At 36.0% G+C, this 23,773-nt stretch overlaps 1 protein-coding gene across 1 annotated transcript in view; it reads right to left on the bottom strand.

Moving 5' to 3' along the window:
- Positions 1–7,087: 7,087 nt before the first annotated feature.
- The window catches only part of hmga2 (high mobility group AT-hook 2), a 47,779-nt gene continuing 31,093 nt past the window's right edge, over positions 7,088–23,773 (bottom strand). Inside the window, exons 4-5 of the mRNA XM_062066958.1 lie at positions 12,949–12,981; positions 7,088–9,072 (exon numbers count right to left, since the gene is read on the bottom strand). Coding sequence (XP_061922942.1) covers positions 9,001–9,072; positions 12,949–12,981 — 105 coding nt within the window. The 3' untranslated portion in view covers positions 7,088–9,000. The remainder of the gene's footprint in view (positions 9,073–12,948; positions 12,982–23,773) is intronic.

Genomic DNA, 23,773 nt, shown 5'->3' with positions numbered 1-23,773 from the left:
ACATGAAACTGCAGGAAAATACAAAAAAAAAAAAGAAAAAGCCACTAAAATAAGAGCGCAAGACAAGAACTAAAACATTACACACAGGAAAACAGCAAAAAACTCAAAATAAGACACAGTACACCTACCATGAGACAAGAGCTATAGTCATGCATGGTTGGTTATGGTTTGAAGTCATATCCAACAATTGCGACAACGACTTTTTATTGTCAAAGGTTGAAAAACTGCTGTGGAGGATGTCAATCATCTGTTTGTGGAATGTGAGAGTGCACATGTGTTTTGGGAGGAGATCAGAGATTGGCTGAGAAACAAGGGTGTGGAAATGTCCCCATTCACTAAAGAAGAGATCAAATTTGGTATTTTTATAAGCGACTGTAACATAGAAATGTTTGTCAACATTATTATGCTCCAGGCAAAACATTTTCTACATAAGTGTCGATTTATGAAAGTAGGCCTACATTTTCTAATTGGCTTAATTGTTTACAATTATCAATCAAATCTTGGAGTATTAGTAAAAGTACAAAAGCCCTGTGATTTATTTAGGTAGTTCTTTTGTCTTTTTGTTGTTGTTTTTTCATATTTTTTAGTATTATTACTCTCTGTATTTGCTTTTGTTTTCTTTCCTTGATGTTGAAAGTGCCTTGAATTGTGTGTGAATTATAAATGTATGTTTGTTTTTCAATAAAAATAAAAAAAGTTTAAATACATTAAAAAAAAGACTACACGCAGACGCACACTGGTGACGTCAGACATACATTGCATAGGACCGTACACACATAATAAAGACACTTATAACACAATCATAATGATCATAATATATACTCCAATATGTATAGTGTGTACACTGCGTACTTAGGTGAGTGCGGAAGTGCACCATTTAAAGCACGTCAAATGACTATGCACTTAGTTTCACATGCAATTCACGCATGCCGCCACTAGATGGTGGTGTAGACTACACAATGATCACAGTGACTCGATCGACAGACGGTGTACTCCTTTTGAATGTTTTTACTTTCATCATGATGATTCATAGTAATAATGTTATATTATGAGTAATTCCAGTTTTAACACACATACTACTCTCACTCATCCATGGGTGCACAAATGTATTACTTTTTTCTTCAGGTCGTGACCAATGTTCCTGGATGACTGGACTGGTGGAAGTGATGGAGGACTGACTCATTGGAGGGAAAGGGACTGACTGGATGTGAGTCAGTATTGTTTTGGAGTCACAACATCATTGAAAAATCCATGGAATTCCCATATTTTCTATGCCTTTCAAGCTATAACTTGTTTTAAAAAAAGATACATTCATGTTCGCTCTTCTGAATTATGTTTTGTTGATTTGATTAAGTTTGTTGAACCACTATAATGTGCATAGTGTCAACATGCTATCAAAATAAATACCATGAGGCTATATATCATGTATTTCTACACTAAAAACTATCTCCTTTTACTAAAATGAGTCATCTTCACCAAAAATGAAAGAAAGTTGCCTAAAATGAGCCAAAACACATTTTGAATACTTTTCAATGCGTATCAAATGAAATTTAGAACATTTTTATTTTATTTTGAGAGTTACAATAAGCAAATGGCAACGATTGGGTGGAATGGCCCATATATTATATTATATGAATAGGTTGATTGGCAACACTAAATTGGCCCTAGTGTGTGAATGTGAGTGTGAATGTTGTCTGTCTATCTGTGTTGGCCCTGTGATGAAGTGGCGACTTGTCCAGGGTGTACCCTGCCTTCCACCCGAATGCAGCTGAGATAGGCTCCAGCACCCCCCGCGACTCCGAAAGGGACAAGCGGTAGAATATGGATGGATGGATGGATGGATGGATGGATGGATGGAATTACACTCTGTTGTACACAGTACACAGAAAAATCCCACACAGACTTCCTGGATGCCATATTTTGTTTTATTGTGCTGAATAAAAACACAGTAAATATCTATAAAGACTTTTGACAAAGGAGTAAAAAGCATTGTGTAATCCAAGACAGTAAGTGGACAAAGAACGCAGTAAAAAGTTACATACTTTAGATGCTGCTGAATAAAGATTCTACTACATAAGCAAAAGTTACACATTCATTTAAATGTGAATAGAAAACAGTCATATAAAAATAAACTGTTATTATAGTATTATAGTTCTCAGGATGTTAAAAAACAGTATTTAGGTTGAATATTGAGGTAAAAAAATAAGGCCTTTAGAGAGGTAGCAATGTGTGTCTGATTGTAAAAAAAATCCATGTTTTTAAGACTCCCAGCGCTGATAATGGTGTTGTTCCTATTCCAGTCATTCTCAATTGGTGGGTTGGGAACTAAAAGCGGGACACAAAATTAAAATGGACCAATTCTAAAAAAAACAAAAACATGTTGACACATCTAAAAGTTCCTTTGCTGAAATATTCACTTTAACTCCTCTGCGCAAATACAAGCCGTAATATTCCATGCTGAACCGTGACAGTAAGTGGAGGTATAGCGAAAATGATGGAACTTGTGCAACATATTTGAAACGGGGGTTGAAAAGTTTCTATTCCTCAAATCATCTATTTTTATTTCACCTATCGAGGTGAAGTGAATTATATTTAAATATAAGCGCTTTACATAGTGAAACCCAATATCTAAGTTACATTTAAACCAGTGTGGGTGGCACTGGGAGCAGGTGGGTAAAGTGTCTTGCCCAAGGACACAACGGCAGTGACTAGGATGGCGGAAGCGGGGATCGAACCTGGAACCCTCAAGTTGCTGGCACGGCCACTCTACCAACTGAGCTATGCCGCCCCAATGCCAAATTAAATACGTAAAATCTATCATTGAGATTGTGACAGAACCAGGAACGTCTTTAGGCGCCTACTGAAGTCCATAAAGCATAAAAACAAACGAAAAGGAAGAAACATTTAACCATGTGATGGACGGTAAAGTTTGAAACAACCAACCGTCAATTTCAGATAACATTAATTAGATCCATTCAGATTTACTTAAGCGCGTTTCGCTGTATAGTGGTGGTCTTGAACGCACCACAACTCTTACTAACCATGGTGAGTGAAAGGGATCAACGAGGCACTACCTCTGGCCTTGTGTGAGAACTGGTAAATAGGTCATAAAAATAATCCTGCATACATCTGGTTTAACCATACAACAAGAGAAGAAAGTCACATTTTGCGTAAAAGTACACAAGACACCTACATCAAGTATATCAACTAATCAAAAAGGAGAACAACAGAATATTTAATAACCAGAAAGCCATTTTGAGGGTGAGAAGTGTTGTGATAAGACACTTTTAAAACAATCCTGCAGTTCAGGAAACGATGAATATGAGGATATGTCAGCACTGAAAGTACATATAATGGAGGTAGTGAGTGAACGCATCAGTCCATTGTTGAGGTACGGAGATAGTACTGTCGGTAGTACAATCAGGATAAAGACAATCGAGCTAAATGTTAGCAAAGACTCCAGAAACAACAACCAAAAAAAACCGTTACAAAATAAATTCAAGTTGTCCAACAGAAATATCAGTTTGTGGATGAGGATGTCGGTCGCCTTACAATGTTCAAACACAAAGTTACATGAAATTCACCCTTAGGAAAAAGGAATAGCTGCTTTTGGGATTTAAGTGTATATATAACATCTACACGCCAGTCAAAAGTCTGGAGACACTTAGTCATTCAACTGGATGCAAAAGTGTCTTTAAACTTTTGACTGGTACTGTACCAAAAAAACCATTGACATTTTTTAGGAATCGCAAAAGAAGCAGACGTTAGGTAAACATTCGTCAGATGCACAATTCGGAGCTACATTGGGGGGGTGGGGGTGTACAGTCCGCCCAGCTGAATGTTCTGAACTCCTACATGAGGTCTGCGTGGATGTCGATTAGTTTTTCATCGCAGAAGTCATCTGATGCTTTGAAATAGCTGACAGACTTTTTGGTCCTTTCGGGAAATGTTTGCTATATTTTGGCTATAATGTTTGTTGTGTTACTCCATTTCACATGATTTTTCCTGAGAGGGTTTTTTTCATGTAAAATTTTAAACATTCAATAATGAGCAATTCTTTCAAAGGTGGACAATACACTGGTAGATTTTCGACAATACCCCAAAGCCTAACAGGACATACTGTATATGTCCTTCATTTTCCATTAAAAAAATGTATGAATTATTTTCTTATGCTAAAATCTTTCAATCAGCTTCAGCCATAAAGAAAACAATAGCAAACATGTAATGTTTTTTTAACCATTTAAAGGCCTTTTGATTCAATTATGTCACAGTTTTTGATTAGAGTAATTCCTCGTTTATCGCTGTAATTGGTTCCAGACGTGACCGTGAGAAATTGATTCCCGCAAAGTAGGAATCAATAATTATAAATGGAATATTTTCATAACTGGAGCATTCAAAGCCTGTTAATACCGTCTAAATACATTTTTCCACACTATGAGAGTCCTTGAGCCACCTTTACAATATTTTAATCCAATTTAGTAATGCTGCCAGAGGCTGAGCCAATCAGTGGCCATGATACTAAACAGTGGGATTTAATTGGTTTAGTCTTATCTAGTGGTCAGTACTATTAGAGTAGTGATATTTTTAGTTCATATAGTCATTTTTATTATTGAAAAAAAATGAAGGCAACAATTTTGAAAAATATGCATACTGTAAAAAAAAAAAATCGGTGAAGTGGTGAAGCTGCAATATTTGAAGCTTGATGTGGAGAGGGATGACTGTAATATAAATTTGCATAACATGAGTTATAAAACAAATTCAAAACTGTGATATTATCTAATCAAACATTCATTAAAAGAGTCAAAATAACAATTAAAAAAATACATGTTTTGTATTTAAGTTTTGGACTGAACAAAAGAAGTAAAACACACATATATATATATATATATATATATATATATATATATATATATATATATATATATATATATATATATATATATATATATATATATATATATATATATATATATTAGAGACCTTTTGGTCAGATAATGTTACAGTTTTCAATGAGTATACATTTGCATAACATGAGTTATTTCACTAATTTACACCTGCGACATTATCTGATCAAAAGGCATTCAAAATGGTTCATTTATTTTTTTTATTAAATGTTAGATATTCTTGTTCAGGACTGAAATTTGTTAAGAGATTTGAGCAAAAAAAGGTTAAAATAATTGTTTGAAAATGTTTTTACACTCCTCAAAGACGTAATAACTTTTATGTCCTCTTTGGCATTGACAATCATTCAAATCAAAAGTTTTGACCCTGGATTAGATTTATGCTAATTCCATTATCGCAAAAAAAGGTTTATAAATCCAATTATTCCTACCTTAGAGGTTCCACTGTTGGTTTTTTTAATATTATTATTGGCAATATCTCTGCATGTCAGAAAGACATTCCTGAAAAAAAATAAAAGTTTATAAGATCAAATAAATTGTTGCTCTGTCATACCTGACATGTGCTTCTTTATGGATGTTCACTGACAAAATGTCGTTTTTTCATAAGAAGACAACAAAGCATGACCTCGCTTTCAAATACAGTTTAAAAAAATAAACACCTGAAGGCACATTTCTCTCCTGTGCATTTTGCGTTGAGTGTAATTCGGCAGAACAGCGTACATTTCTTGAGCTGGTTGTGCTGAGTCAGAGGTAGTTTGAAAGCATGAGAAGATCCGGCATGCCAGTGACCAGAAAGCACTGACACACCGCCATCAGTTATTTTAAGGCTCCCTGCAGTTACAGTGTGAGATATGTTATGCTGCCACTACATCCAAGTATCAAGTGTGTTCTGAGGTAATGCGTTTGTTCTTGTGTATCTGTGTGTCTTTTTTAATTAGGCTATTTGCAAGGCAGACCGAGTCTGATGAGAACTTTGCAGTGCGACATTATCAATGCAATCTGGCTACGTTGTGCATATGCAAACACAACTTGTAGCTATCCATAAATGGCATTCAGTAGTCTGACGCTAACAGTTTGGTTGTGGGCGCATCGGAAGTGTGTTCTTCAACCATCAAGAACAGGGAACTAAAGCATATCAAACTTGCAAGGTCTAGTGAGAGTAGAACGTGACCTAAAGCCAATCCAAAGTAGAATTTTTGAAAAAAAATGTGGCAATGTAACACACCTGGGAAATAATGGTATGTTATAATGAAATAGGGTCATCCCAAATGAAAAATTGTTTGTAATATATATGCTATGCATATTACAGTATATATAATTTACTGTATGTGTGTATATACTGTGTATATATATATATATATATATATATATATATATATATATATATATATATATATATATATATATATATATATATATATGTATATATATATATATATATATATATATATATATATATATATATATATATATATATATATATATATATATATGTATGTGTGTATATAACTGTATATATACTGTGCTGGAATGAAAAAGATTGAAAAATTAAAATATTACTTTTAATAATACTTAAGATCAAGCTCAAGCAGCAAGTTTATATTCATTTTGTTCAAAAGTAAAATATATATATTAATATGCATTAAAACTGAGGAAATTTTTTTAATATACTGTGTGTGTGTATATATATATATATATATATATATATATATATATATATATATATATATATATATATATATATATATATATATATATATATATATATACATATATATATATATATATATATATATTTATATATTCACTTAAATAATTATTAAATCCAAAATGTAATATAGATGTGTTTATTAATAATTACCGGTACATTAACACATTATATTTCATTAACACACACAGTGTGTGTATGTATATATATATATATATATATATATATATATATATATATATATATATATATATATATATATATATATATATATATATATATATATATATATAAATATATATATATATATATATATATATATATATATATATATATATATATATACACACACACTTACATATACAGTATATAAACATATACATATAGACGTATATACACACATTATGTACACATGCAGTATATACTTATATATACTCATATATGTATGAGTATGTATGTATATATACATATATGTGTGTGTGTGTGTGTGTGTGTGTGTGTGTGTGTGTGTATGTATGTATAGATATGTGTGTATAGATATATATCTACTTTTCAAATTTTAAATACATATATTACAGTTTTACTGCTGCTTGAGTATTATTTTTAAAAAGTATTCTATTGTTATTTATTATACTCTTAAAGTTTAATCTTGTTAAAGCAGCTTAAGCATCCTTAACCAATTTTAATGAGATTGAAAGAAAACTGGACTTTTTTTTTTTAATTTTGCACATCAATAATTAGTGAAAAACTGCTAGCAGGAGACAGCTAACAATGCAAACTAATTATTTATTCCGTCTGTAAAGTTCGCTCAAAAAACCCTCCAAAAGTTTCATATACATGCCGTAACCATGTAGAAACAAGCATGCTTAATATATCATGTAATATTCATAGTATTTTGGTCAATTCCGTTTCACAGCGCGCATAACAACAAACGCTACTTACGTCAACAACAACTACCATTAACCATGGGAGACTATGTGAGCGCCAATGACGACTACTTAGGGACAAAAGATGATCCAGAACCTTATCTTTTTGAGACAGAATATTTATGGATGACGGGCTAAAAGTTTTAGAAATTGGGTGCTAAGGTGATCCAGCCTAGTGAAACACTAAACCATCACATATCAGTAGTGCTAAACAAAATACAAACATAACTTCACCTACAATATCCGCTCTCACTGGGATGCACTAGTAGCGTGTGGAATTTCAAAGTTGACCAACTTCTCTGCTTATTGACACAACCTTCTACTATACAGGTGAGAGGCAGGATTTCTAATCTAGCATAGCTCTCGTAGCTAGCATTAGCGTACCTCTTAGTAGTGGCCCGAGCTGCTGTGAAGAAGGCGTTTCACTACGCCAGAAAAGTAGTTACTTTGTGTTAGCCTTTACACTAACAATGTTGCTATATCTTGGTTAATATGCAGGTCACGACATTTAATTAAAGCGGTTTTGGAGGTTTTCTTAAGATAATTAAGTATAATTCTTATTACCTGCATCGTTAACCACACCTGCTAGCAGTTTTTAACAATCTAGAATGCACAGAAAAAGGATTTTTTATTTATTTTGTCTCACATAAGGATTGTGAATGAAGCGCAGAATTCCAAAAATGTGCAGTTTTCCTTTAAAGTAGAATAAGGCTATATAAATATGAAGGGGACTATTCCTCCATTTTCATTACGATTTATGTGAATCTATAAAGGATGGCATTGTTTGTAAATGTAAATTTTTTTATAGTCCTAAGTAAACAACTTTAGCAATCAGGGCTTCAGGTGATGGTTCATGAAAAATAAAATTATTATATAATACTGCTCTGAGGAAATATGTGTCTACCTGTTCTTGATGGGTGGCTCTATCAGAAATGTAGACTGGAAGACTTCTGAATGACAAATATTTTTCAGGAGACCAACTGTATCTCCGTATGTGTCTTATGAAACACTTCTGTCGCTAGTATACAGTGTGCACTGTGTACGTAGATCCTGAGAGCGTACATTTTGACAGTAGTAAGTAGCTATGATGGTGACTACTGAGGATGGTAAGTGTCTTAACATTTTTACCTTTCAGTGTAATTTTGCTATAATTCTCACTGTCAACGCGCTTATGCACTCAAGAGACTGAGAGTAAATGCGCAAATTGAGCCGGTACACTTCCATAGGTATACTGTGTAGACCCTGTACCTAGTACTAAGTGTGAGTACGCAAGTGTGTGAATTGAGCCACGGTCTAAATCTGTATGGTGTGAGCTCTAACCAGAAACATCCCAGTGACAAAGTGAAGTACTGGACATGAACTAAAATAAAACAAAAGTAAAATGAAAACAAAAGTGGTCAAGGTAGTCGTTTCCCTTTGAAAAACCTGACAACTGTATGAGGTAGAGGTTTTGCGGTGTGGAAGCTTAATCTTCCTCAATCTTCCTCTGGGGACTCTCTTCTTCTTCTTCTTCTTCCTCCTCTTCTTCTTCTTCATCCTAGCAATAAAAAAAACAATATATGTTATTCAAGCAATTAGACAGTGGAGTCCAACGGAGGTGACAGTCTAACAAAGACGAAGCAGGACAAGCTAACGAAGCAAGCTAACCATTAGGGCTTATTCAACATATGTTTGGTTGTATTATCAAAAGTAATTTACTCGTTTCTACTTTAATATTATATAACTATCAAAATAGTTTATATAGTGATTTTGAGGGACAATGTTACAGTTTTAAATATACATTGACATTTATAGTAAGGGCCGACGCATACGGAAGCAGGAAACACTAACAAAGCTATCTAACTACGAGGCCACATAAACATGCGTTTGGTTATCTTGTCAAAAGTAATTTAGTAATTTGTACTATATTCTCATATTGTACAAACCCCGTTTCCATATGAGTTGGGAAATTGTGTTAGATGTAAATATAAACGGAATACAATGATTTGCAAATCATTTTCAACCCATATTCAATTGAATGCACTACAAAGACAATATATTTGATGTTCAAACTCATAAACTTTTTTTTTTTTGGCAAATAATAATTAACTTAGAATTTCATGGCTGCAACACGTGCCAAAGTAGTTGGGAAAGGGCATGTTCATCACTGTGTTACATGGCCTTTCCTTTTAACAACACTCAGTAAACGTTTGGGAACTGAGGAGACACATTTTTTAAGCTTCTCAGGTGGAATTCTTTCCCATTCTTGCTTGATGTACAGCTTAAGTTGTTCAACAGTCCGGGGGTCTCAGTTGTGGTATTTTAGGCTTCATAATGCGCCACACATTTTCAATGGGAGACAGGTCTGGACTACAGGCAGGCCAGTCTAGTACCCGCACTCTTTTACTATGAAGCCACGTTGATGTAACACGTGGCTTGGCATTGTCTTGCTGAAATAAGCAGGGGCGTCCATGGTAACGTTGCTTGGATGGCAACATATGTTGCTCCAAAACCTGTATGTACCTTTCAGCATTAATGGCGCCGTCACAGATGTGTAAGTTACCCACGTCTCGGGCACTAATACACCCCCATACCATCACAGATGCTGGCTTTTGAACTTTGCGCCTATAACAATCCGGATGGTTCTTTTCCTCTTTGGTCCGGAAGACACGACATCCACAGTTTCCAAAAACAATTTGAAATGTGGACTCGTCAGACCACAGAACACTTTTCCACTTTGTATCAGTCCATCTTAGATGAGCTCAGGCCCAGCGAAGCCGACGGCGTTTCTGGGTGTTGTTGATAAACGGTTTTCGCCTTGCATAGGAGAGTTTTAACTTGCACTTACAGATGTAGCGACCAACTGTAGTTACTGACAGTGGGTTTCTGAAGTGTTCCTGAGCCCATGTGGTGATATCCTTTACACACTGATGTCGCTTGTTGATGCAGTACAGCCTGAGGGATCGAAGGTCACAGGCTTAGCTGCTTTCGTGCAGTGATTTCTCCAGATTCTCTGAACCCTTTGATGATATTACGGACCGTAGATGGTGAAATCCCTAAATTCCTTGCAATAGCTGGTTGAGAAAGGTTTTTCTTAAACTGGTCAACAATTTGCTCACGCATTTGTTGACAAAGTGGTGACCCTCGCCCCATCCTTGTTTGTGAATGACTGAGCATTTCATGGAATCTACTTTTATACCCAATCATGGCACCCACCTGTTCCCAATTTGCCTGTTCACCTGTGGGATGTTCCAAATAAGTGTTTGATGAGCATTCCTCAACTTTATCAGTATGTATTGCCACCTTTCCCAACTTCTTTGTCACGTGTTGCTGGCATCAAATTCTAAAGTTAATGATTATTTGCAACAAAAAAAAGTGTTTATCAGTTTGAACATCAAATATGTTGTCTTTGTAGCATATTCAACTGAATATGGGTTGAAAATTATTAGCAAATCATTGTATTCCGTTTATATTTACATCTAACACAATTTCCCAACTCATATGGAAACGGGGTTTGTATATATATATATATATATATATATATATATATATACATACATATATACACAATATAACCAAACATATATACTATATATATATATATACACTACCGTTCAAAAGTTTGGGGTCACATTGAAATGTCCTTATTTTTGAAGGAAAAGCACTGTACTTTTCAATGAAGATAACTTTAAACTAGTCTTAACTTTAAAGAAATACACTCTATACATTGCTAATGTGGTAAATGACTATTCTAGCTGCAAATGTCTGGTTTTTGGTGCAATATCTACATAGGTCTATAGAGGCCCATTTCCAGAAACTATCACTCCAGTGTTCTAATGGTACAATGTGTTTGCTCATTGGCTCAGAAGGCTAATTGATGATTAGAAAACCCTTGTGCAATCATGTTCACACATCTGAAAACAGTTTAGCTCGTTACAGAAGCTACAAAACTGACCTTCCTTTGAGCAGATTGAGTTTCTGGAGCATCACATTTGTGGGGTCAATTAAACGCTCAAAATGGCCAGAAAAAGAGAACTTTCATCTGAAACTTGACAGTCTATTCTTGTTCTTAGAAATGAAGGCTATTCCACAAAATTGTTTGGGTGACCCCAAACTTTTGAACGGTAGTATATATATATATATATATATATATATATATATATATATATATATATATATATATATATATATATATATATATATATATATATATATATATATATATATATATATATATATATATATACACACACACACACACACACACACAGTACAGGCCAAAAGTTTGGACACGACACTTTTTCATTCAATGTGTTTTCTTTATTTTCCTGATTATTTACATTGTAGATTGTCAATGAAGGCATCAAAACTATGAATGAACACATGTGGAGTTATTTACTTAACAAAAAAAGGTGAAATGACTGAGAACATGTTTTGTATTCTAGTTTCTTCAAAATAGCCACCCTTTGCTCTGATTACTGCTTTGCACACTCCTGGCATTCTCTCAATGAGCTTCAAGCACACCTGTGAAGTGAAAACCATTTCAGGTGACTACCTATCTCACATATACTGTATATCATAAAACATATGTTTGGTTATATTGTCACAAGTAATTTGCTAATTTGTACTTTATCTAAAAGTATCTACTATTTATCCTACTATAATTTTGTACTCGTCCATCAGTTTTTCCAAGGTGGAATACAATTCTTTTTGGGAATCACGTCATACCAGAGTAAGACCCAAACCGACTCCATCTTGGAGGTTGGAATGAAAAGGGCTTGAGTTGTTGTTCAGACTGGTGTTGTCGGGCTGAGATAAAGCAGCCTATCAGAGTGGGTGTGCTAAATGACATTTTTATGGTTAGCAGCTCTCAGGGCCTCACAGCACCTCCCATCTACTTCAGACCGTGTTCCCACACAGCCACAAATCAGAGGCGAGCGACGCAAACGTGCTCTGTACCAGCAAAAACAGGGAGGTTGGTGGATTCTTGGACAGTGAGGGCATGGCGGGGGTGGGGGTCCTGTGTCATGTTTCGCTCACTCTATACCATTCTACTTCCATTTTCCCTTTGATGAAGGGCGCACACAGAGAGAATGCAAAGCATTACTCACAATTATATGTTGCACGTGCACATGAGTGGAGGAACATGAGGTTTTTACTTCACTGACTTGAAGAAATTGCTTTTTGTTTTTCTGCAAATGGATACAGATAATGGCTTACACATGCATTCAATATATTGTTCATTTGAGTCAACTGGATGGATCAACAAATCATGTGATGATATCAATTGTATATTTCCATTGTTTGCAATTATTACTAAAAAAGTGAATGCTTAAGTTGACATAAGGTGTTCCACTGTATATAATATGATGAGGATTCCAGGATAAAGTTATTGTAGGTGTGTAACATATATCATCATTGGGATGATCCTTACCTTTACAGGTTTTTTCTGGACAACTTGCCGAGGCTGCAAGAGAGCAGAGGGGAAAATGTTATCCTCCACATGCTACGATCCAACATTGAGACAAAAATTAAATGCGTTTTACAGTACACCACTGACAGGTGTGCCTTTGCCATTAAGTTGAATGGGCCAGTCTTGTCTTTTGTTGAGCCCTACAAAGTGTTTAAAATGTAAGTATTGCACTTATTACACAATAGCTTATCACAGTGTCGCATGCTGGCTATTGGCATGAACCCAAGATGCAAAGACGGCAAGTGACAGGCAAGTAAAAGGTCTGGCAGTAGCTCACGGGTGGGCAAAAACAAGGCAAAGCACGGTAAAACACAAAAAGGGCACCACGAATATACCACAGCGAACCAACATGGAAGGCAACATTGGTAGATAAACCCTCCTGATTGGTGATAAAGGACAGGTGAGCCACTTAATCACTAATCAAGAGCAGGTGTTCTTGAGCCGGGGGTAAAAGTGGCTGAGAACATGGACAGACAGGAAGAAGAACAATAAATAAGAGTGCTGGAAAGGAAATAATACCAAAAACACAGGCACATGAAACATAAATCCAACCCGCCATGAGTATTCAAGACATAGCTGTGCGATTGTAATGTGTATCTTATCTGTGATGCTAATCAGTAGCATTCATATGGTATACAAGCATAGAGCTAGAGCATTTTGAAAAATGGAACCTTACTTTCTATCAGGCAAGCTTGTTTTGTTGACATGGAACATTGCAGCATTAACTAAAGGCAGTCCGCTTCCAATAGGCCTGTTTTATTTTTGTGTGTCTTGTCCAGCTTCTCAGGCAAATCATATTGTTGATGTAGATGCCCATATTGGCTGTACACATTTACTTTACAAAAGAGAAGTGTAGGATACTTCTCTTGTTGCCTTATTTGTATTTGACTTTATTAAATGTATTTATATTATCATTTGGTGCAGCCGGGCCGGAGCAGGAGGGGGTAGAAAAAGAAAAATAGGAAGACAGAGGGGGAAATTGGGGGGACAAGAGGGGGATAAGACAGAGAGACAAAAACAACAACAGCAAACACAACAATAACAACAACAACAATAGAGCAACATCAGCAAATAGGTTATGTACAAATATGATGGTAAGGAGAAGCAGTTAGTGAAATAAATAATAATACAAAAATGACAATGAGCATTTTTACACTACAAATGGAGCAGTACAAATACCAATAGAAATAGCACTATGATAATGAATAATACCAATAATTTACTTCTATTATCAACAATACAGTTGTTCAAATGCAACAATACATATATGTAAGGCTGAAACGACGCGTCGACGTAGTCGACGTCATCGGTTACGTAAATACGTAGACGCCGTTTTTGTGCGTCGATGCGTCGCATATTTACGTCACACTACCGTCATGGCGGAGCGCAAAGCAGACTGTGCGAGCGAGGGGGGAAAAAGCACGCCAAAAGTGGTAAAAAGTGTGGGAGTGTTTCAATACACGGCCTAATAATGTTGTTGTATGCACACTGTGTCGAGCGGAAATGGCCTATCATAGCAGCACAACGGCTATGAACGAACATTTGAAAAGAAAACCATCAACTAGTCAATCGTCCGCGTGAGCATACGTTGTCATCATTTAAGGCTGCAGCTAACGATTATTTTTCTATCGATTAATCTATAGATTATTTTTTCGATTAATCGGTTAATCTATAGATTATTTTTTCGATTAATCTATAGATTATTTTTCCTTTTACCGATTATTTTTTTATTCAAAATGAAGATAAAAAAATAAATGTAGGCCCGTTTTTTCAAAAGGCATGGCTTTTATTTACAAAAAAAAAGAAGTATGGCCACTCAGTCAACATTGACAACAACATGACTAAATATTCTGTAACAATGTAAACATTTAAAACTTTTAACATTTAACAAAATTAAAAGTAGCTTATTTGCTTTTTAATGTGCAAATATAAAAGTCAACATCCAGTGCAAATCTTAATATTCTGCAATAGTATAAGCATTTCAAAAGTAAGTTGCTTATTTTGCTTTAAAATGTGCAAAACTAAAGATAAACATCCAATACAAAAAAGTGTAAAACGAAATATTCTGTAACAACAGTGTAAACATTTTAACAAAAGTGAAAGTATTGCTTATTTGCTAAAATGTGCAAAAATAAAGATAAACATCCAATACAAAAAAGTGCCAATCTAAATATTCTGGAGCACTGTAAACATTAAGTATTGCTTTTAAAATGTGCAAAAAAAACATCCAGTCCAACACAGTACACAATAACCAATTCTACTCATTCCAGTGAGTGTCTAACAGTTGTAATGAAGAAAGGTTAGCATGTCTACTTGCTTTGGTTCTTTTCTTGTTTACAATATTCCCAGCAGCTGAAAATAGGCGCTCAGAAGGGGTCGATGTGGCTGGAACTGAGAGCTAATTAGCCTTCACCTCAAGCCAGGATTGCGAGTGAGCTGAGCTACAGTTTAAGTTTCTAGAAGGTCAACGGGCTCATAGTGATGTTACTAGTAGTTGACTGGGAGGTGTTTATTATCATTCAGTCCGCTGCCTGATGCTCACCTGCTAAACACCTATCTGCTCCACGCTGAAGCGCTGACTACATGCGCTCTGAATACGCACTGCTGATTGGCTGATAATGCTTCGTGTGTACCAATCAGATGGTTGTGTGGGTGGGACAATGCTGCGTGTGTACCAATCAGATGGTTGTGTGGGTGGGACAATGCTGCGTGCTGAGACAGAGGCAGACGGAGCAAAGCAGCTTGTTAAGACTTTAGCTTTAGCTTAGAACTCGTTCGGTACACCCCCGTACCGAACCGAAAGCCCCGTACCGAAACGGTTCAATACAAAACACGTACCGTTACACCCCTAGCAGATACAAATGACACATTCATGTTTTTGTGTAATGATGACAACGTATGCTCGCGCGGACGAATGACTAGTTGATGGTTTTCTTTTCAAATGTTCGTTCATAGCCGTTGTGCTGCTATGATAGGCCATTTCCGCTCGACACAGTGTGCATACAACAACATTATTAGGCCGTTTATTGAAATACTCCCACACTTTTGACCACTTTTGGCATACTTTTCCCCCCTCGCTCGCACCGCTCGCATCGTCTTCTTTGATCGTCTGCTTTGCGCTTCGCCATGACGGTAGTGTGACGTCATTATGCGACGCGTCGACGCACAAAAACGGCGTCGACGTATTTACGTAACCGATGACGTCGACTACGTCGACGCGTCGTTTCAGCGTCGACGATGACATCATTACACAAAAACATGAATGTGTCATTTGTATCTGCTAGGGGTGTAACGGTACGTGTTTTGTATTGAACCGTTTCGGTACGGGGCTTTCGGTTCGGTACGGGGGTGTACCGAACGAGTTTCTAAGCTAAAGCTAAAGTCTTAACAAGCTGCTTTGCTCCTTCTGCTTTTGTCTCAGCACGCAGCATTGTCCCACCCACACAACCATCTGATTGGTACACAGAAAGCGCTATCAGTCAATCAGCAGTGCGTATTCAAAACGTTACCAGCCAATCAGCAGTGCGTATTCAGAGCGCATGTAGTCAGCGCTTCAGCGTGGAGCAGATAGGTGTTTAGCAGGTGAGCATCAGGCTGCGGACTCTCCCCAAATGATAATAAACACCTCCCAGTCAACTACTAGTAACATCACTATGAGCCCGTTAACCTTATAGAAACTTAAACTGCAGCTCAGCTCACTCGCAGTCCTGGCTTGAGGTGAAGGGTAATTACCTCCAAGTTCCAGCCACATCGACCCCTTCTGAGCGCCTATTTTCAGCTGCTGGGAATATTGTAAACGAGAAAAGAACCAGAGCATGTAGACATGCTAACCTTTCTTCATTACAACTGTTAGTCACTCACTGGAATGAGTAGAATTGGTTATTGTGTACTGTGTTGGACTGGATGTTTATTTTGCACATTTTAAAAGCAATACTTAATGTTTACAGTGCTCCAGAATATTTAGATTGGCACTTTTTTGTATTGGATGTTTATCTTTATTTTTGCATATTTTAAAGCAAAATAAGCAATACTTTTACTTTTGAAATGCTTATACTATTGCAGAATATTAAGATTTGCACTGGATGTTTACTTTTATATTTGCACATTAAAAAGCAAATAAGCTACTTTTAATTTTGTTAAATGTTAAAAGTTTTAAATGTTTACATTGTTACAAAATATTTTGTCATGTTGTTGTCAATGTTGACTGAGTGGCCATACTTCTTTTTTTTGTAAATAAAAGCCATGCCTTTTTAAAAAACTGGCCTACATTTATTTTTTCATCTTCATTTTAAATAAAAAAATAATCAGTAAAAGGAAAAATAATCTATAGATTAATCGAAAAAAATAATCTATAGATTAACCAATTAATAGAAAAAAATAATCTATAGATTAATCGATAGAAAAATAATCGTTAGCTGCAGCCTTACATATATGTAATGATAACTTGAAATACAAAAGAAAGCAGATAAATGGAGGGGAAGAAAGAGAAGCCAGCTATATTAACCTTGTAGATTGTTATAGTAACAATAGGTTAAGCTTTGTCAGTGTGCCATGTGTTACCCAGTTTACCCTAGGGTAAAAAAATTAATTTATGTTTGATGAAACCTGATTATATGCATGCACCAACCAACTACTTGAGTCAGTGCCGAGTCTGCAATTGGACCTGAAGTCACGTGCAACAAAACATATGGATATCAGTCGGTATTATTTGGCAGTACCGACTGATATTAGTCACTATCTATAAAAGCACTGGATTCAGTACCTATCCCTGGTCAGCTGTGACCAAAATGTAGTTTTTTTGCATCACTGGTGTTACAGTATTTGGACGCAGAGCCTAATAACATCATCCTGTTGTCAAAAATGGAGGTGGAAACAATCTGCTTTGTGGCCGTTTCTCTGATCAAAATTCCTCCTGAGATGTGTGCAACCCTGGTGACCAACTAGAAGAAACGTCTGACTTCTGTGCTTGCCAACAAGGGTTTCTCCAACAAGTACCAAGTCATGTTTTTCTTGATGAATTAAGCGTATTTTCTCCACTATATCTCATGCATTAACAATGTAAATTCATGATCTATTGACCAATAATAAGAGGACATGAACTTTACAGGCTGTATCACAGGGTCAGTCGGATTTGTCCTTAACTTCCGCCTAGTCAGCACCCCCAGTTTTAAGGCAGGAAGCAAAGAGTCAAAGGAAGCAGCTACCCACCACATGGGCATTATTAGCTCCAAGGGGGTTCAAGTGGATGACAAATATAAGATGCAGCTGCCCTTCACACCTCACAGTCATGTAAATTGAACCTGTATGAATGTCTTATTTGGATAGACAGGATTAAGCTCGTTGTATAAAAAGTAAAAATGGAAAATTCCTGGGAAGTAATTCAACATCCAATGATTAACTTGATCATACACAAAACCAATCGTCAACTACACTGAGCTCGGCTTAATAAACGTGGACATGGGTTTCGAGCATGTAAAAAAATATACCTTCAAAGTTCTATAATCATAAGACAAATGGTGAATGACTTAGTTACCTGCCCCTGCAAAGATGTTTTTTTTTACTAATCTTGCTCAAATTTCACCTACGTGTGCTTGTCAGTCCCCTAAAATTGTGCACCAAATTTGTGTCTACCAAGTGTGTACCAATTTATAAGCACCATAAAGTTAAAGTGAGTATTTGGTAGAAAGCAATACTCTCAATCCAACTTAAAGTACCAGTAGAGTGGAGAAACAAGTTGACTTTATATGCTTATATGTGTTTCATTGTATCCATGATTAAACCATATCCAATTATCCATGACATAGTGAATTTGCAAACAGCTAAAATTATGCACAAAGCAAACTATAACCTGCTACCCAAGAATATACAACAATTCTTCTCAAAAAAAGAGGAGAAATATAATCTTAGAGAAAAACGTAATTTAAAACATTTGTATGAACGTACAACACTTAAGACCTTCAGTATATCAGTATGTGGAATGAAATTATGGAATGGATTAAGCAAAGCAATCAAACAATGTACTAATATGATCCACTTCAAGAAACTTTTCAAACTTAAAGTGTTTACAAAGTACAATGAACAAGAACCATGACAAACATTCTCAATTTATTTCATCCATCCATTCATTCATTCTTAAAGTAATCTTACTTATCTCATCATATGACATATGACTTACTTCACCAATTATTATTATTAAATTATTACTATTATTTATTTATTTATTTTTATTGTGATTACTTATGGAGTTTATTGTGAATAAATTGTGAACAGGAAGTGAACAAAAAGTTATAGCAACTGATATGTAAAGAAAAGGGGTAGGATTAAATAAGCTCTGCTTCTTCCTACTCCTTTTCGAACATGTTGAAAAGAGAAACTGGAAATTGTGATGTATCATGTTGTATGCTTGCATGTTCGAAATAAACTCAAACTCAATTGTATTACAATCCACAAAGTATGTGAAAACACTGTTTAAACATGACAAAATGCCACAAAATCAGTCAGCCATTTTGAATATTGCGCTCTGAATACCTCTGGCTATTTTCGGAGATGGACATCACAGTAGTAACGCTTCTGCACTCTGACAATGTTATCAAATCAGTCATACTGGGAATACGCAAAAATTGGAAAGAGAAGTGGCGTTTATCATTCACAATCCTTATGTAAGACAAGGACACATATGCTTGGATTTTTTTTACGCATTCAAAATCGTAAATTAATAGCTAACAATTGATTCAACAGATTGAGGGTCCTCTGTTGCGCTCATTATACCTCTCTAAAAAAATCCAGAAACTGCCAACAATATTCCATTTACATGTCGTGACCTGAAAATTAACCAAATATAAGTTATATTGCTATAAGCGCCAACAAAGACGGACTATTTTAGCGGCTTATTTATAGCAGTGAGCTAATGCTAGTTTACGCTACTGTAGTTGACACACTGAGCTGACGGCTGCTTCTGCTTCATCTAAAACTTGCTAAAAGTAAGTTCTACATTATAATTCATGCAGCTCTCACCTAATAGTAGTAGGCAAATGTGGCCATGGTCTGACAGGCTGGTCGACTTTGACATTCCCCGAGATGGCGAAATAGACCCCACAAGACGCTTCTTGCAGGAACTTTTTTTTAACCCTTTGTGAGGATTGCGATTGAATCTTCATCTAAACGGAATTATGTGAGTGTCCCGTCGGGACGAGAGTGGAAATATTACAGTAAGTGTTTGTTTTATTCTGGTTTGTTATTGTCAGTTTGTATGTTTGTATGTTTACCACCGAGCAATGCTGTGGATGCTAGTGTCACAATAAAACTGCATCCATCACTCGGCTTCTAAAACTTTTTGCTCATCCTCTTTGTGATCGGGGTCAAAAATATAACATTCTGAATCATAATTTTTCCAAAAGTAATAGTTGTTGGCGCTCACAAAGTCTACTTCATAAGCATTGTTGTTGATAGGGAAGGGCTCTTTGGTTCCTAACGCTACGTCATACATCACGTGACTGGCTTCCTCATTATCCCTTAAAATGGCTGTGGAATCTCTGTGAGATTGACACTATTTTGATCATGTCTACTTATTCGCAAACTTTGGAAGTATTTTGGTTTCCTAAATCAGACATATATGATATTAGCTTCAATATAGAGGCAACTTGTTTTTCCACTCTACTGATACTTAAGAGATCAGATTTTGGGGTCTAATAGTAGCGCTACCATGTGGTGTATTTGTTGGAAATATAATAGCACAGGCAACACAGTGGAGGTGATAAGGTTGACCAATGTTCATCATTCCGTGTGCAACAGTTCGGGAGTAGAAGAGTTACTTTACACAAATACATAAAGTTACTTTAACCAACGATATGATAAGCGGTAGAAGATGGATTGGTGGATGGATGTTTTAATCCATCTTTTCCTGCAGGTCTTCAGTTGCACATTCACTGTCAAGTGAGGAATATCCTAAATCCTGTAAATCTTCACAGGAAGTAACATTACAGCTACCTAACAGCTGAGCAGCCCAACAGCTCTGAGAATGCAAAAGAACATGGGGTGTATATCCTGTGCATGTAATCCAGGCCAGCTGCAGGCCACTAAGGCCTGACATCCACCTAAGATCACTTCTAGCAACTGGTGGATTTCTGACCAGCTGCAATGCCAAGAAGCTAAATACAGCTATGCAATCTATGCCAAAACCGGATGGATAGCAGAAGTAAAGTGCAAAAACATGGTGGTTACAAGTCGTATCACCTAGGCCTGGGCTGATATTCGATAAGTCAATTAACCGACAATTATAGTCGGTAAGTTTCCCAGCGTCGATAAATTGCCATGTGCATGCATCAAGAGCATTCACGTTTTTCGTGTGAGTTTGTACATAGCATATAAAAAGTATAAAAAGAAGGGGGTGAATTATCATGTTCACATTATGTGTTTTTGACTCTTTGTGCAGCGGCGCAGGGCGCTGGCCCGCATACTTGCCAACCCTCCCGAATTTTCCGGGAGACTCCCGAATATCAGTGCCTCTCCCGAAAATCTCCCGGGACAACCATTCTCCCGAATTTCTCCCGATTTCCAGCCGGACCTGAGTGAGGACAGTCTGTCGTCACGTCCACTTTTCCTCCATATAAACAGCGTGCCGGCCCAGTCACGTCATAACATCTACGGCTTTTGGAACTCAGTGCGCAACTGCACACACAACAAGAAGGAGACTATTATATATGTCTCCGTTATCCATAGGTTTATCTATAACCCATAAAGTAGGCAGGCACGGAGCTATTGCTCAGTGTATGTTTATTCCAGCCGGCACGTTAATACACTGACACACAACATCCGGATTCCCATCATGCATTGCTTCAAAACTACGGCAAGTAGTAGAGAGGAGTGTTATGTGAAATAAATGAACACTGAAATTCGGAGGTCTCAAGGTTGGCAAGTATGCTGGCCCGTTAGCATCACACAGTGCAACTAGTTAGCATGTAGCAGCTAACATGGACAAAATGATCACAAAACCAAATCCCACCGCACCAATGTGGGAATATTTCAGTTAAAACCTTTTGGAACAAGATGAGCCTATCAACACAGAGAAGCCAGTTTGCCTAATGTGCGCGACTACAATAAACATGCACGCCCACTTGAAACTCAACCACTCGACAGTCCACACTCACTTCATGTTTGGTGAACAAGCCAGGTCAGTGTAAACAAAACAGTGCAAAATGACGTGCACTTACAGGAAGTGTGGTTAAATACATCGCCAAAGACATGCTGCCATTTAATACTGTTATAAAACTAGCATTTTTTTTAAAAAGTGCTGTCATGTTGTCATGTCATGTTGGTGTTCCTCACTCCGAATCTGCCAAACTTAATTTTGTTTTGCATATGATCTGTTAATACATCTGTTTAAACTGTAGTGTTTATATTGTTACTTTGCACTTTTGTTTAAGAAACTTGTAACTAGAGATGTCCGATATTATCGGCCGATAAATGCTTTAAAATGTGATATCGGAAATTATCGGTATCGTTTTTTTTATTATCCGTATCGTTTTTTTAATTTTTTTTAATTTTTTTATTAAATCAACATAAAAAACACAAGATACACTTACAATTAGTGCACCTACCCAAAAAACCTCCCTCCCCCATTCACACTCATTCACACAAAAGGGTTGTTTCTTTCTGTTATTAATATTCTGGTTCCTACATTATATATCAATATATATCAATACAGTCTGCAGGGATACAGTCCGTAAGCACACATGATTGTGCGTGCTGCTGGTCCACTAATAGTACTAACCTTTAACAGTTAATTTTACTCATTTTCATTAATTACTAGTTTCTACGTACTGGGTAACTGTTTTTATATTGTTTTACTTTCTTTTTTATTCAAGAAAATGTTTTTAATTTATTCATCTTATTTTATTTTATAATTTTTTTTTAAAAAGGACCATACCTTCACCATACCTGGTTGTCCAAATTAGGCATAATAATGTGTTAATTCCACGACTGTATATATCGGTATTGGTTGATATCGGTATCGATAATTAAGAGTTGGACAATATCGGAATATCGGATATCGGCAAAAAAGCCATTATCGGACATCCCTAGTTCTAACCTGATTGTCAGTTAAGTAATGTACAACTAGACTTCTGCCTACATGTTCAATATTGAAGTGCAACTTTGTCTTTCAATACTTTATTTAGCTATTTTATCTATTGTTATGGTTGTGTATATGTGAGCCTCCTCCCCACCTTAAGATATTGTATTGCTTTTGGTTGTAATTTGTATTCAAGTGCAACATTTCCAACAGATAAAGCATATTTTATTGTTATTATTTGTTTGTTTTATTTAACTTGGAGATTTAAACATTTTTATTCCAATTGCAATGTTAGAATACACAATAAATACAGGTTTATTGCATTTGAAAGGATATACATGCTATATATTATTATGTTTAATAATTTCATCAATTGTTAATGAGGTCTCATAAAAATAATGGCAATAATATCGTTTATTGGAAATATTTCGTAGACCAATATATCGTCAAGCAAAATTTATTAACGGCCCGGGCCTAGTATCACGTTTACCCTTCTGATTGTGTGCGAGAATGCCTAAAATAATATTTTACAGTCATCATACAAATATGTTCCAGTTTCAGTGACTACTACAGTGGAAGCTTATAACGACAACCCGTTTATGTCAACCAACTCCTCAAGTCCCAGTCCACCATGTTCTTGGTTTTACGAAAAATTGCCTGCTAAAGTCGACTTAGCCATACATGGTTAGGGCAGAAGCTGCTATGTGGCGTCACGTG

This window comes from Entelurus aequoreus, linkage group LG12, assembly GCF_033978785.1.
Source record: "Entelurus aequoreus isolate RoL-2023_Sb linkage group LG12, RoL_Eaeq_v1.1, whole genome shotgun sequence".
Classification (NCBI taxonomy): Eukaryota; Metazoa; Chordata; class Actinopteri; order Syngnathiformes; family Syngnathidae; genus Entelurus; species Entelurus aequoreus.
This window is presented reverse-complemented; position numbering and strand designations above follow the sequence as displayed.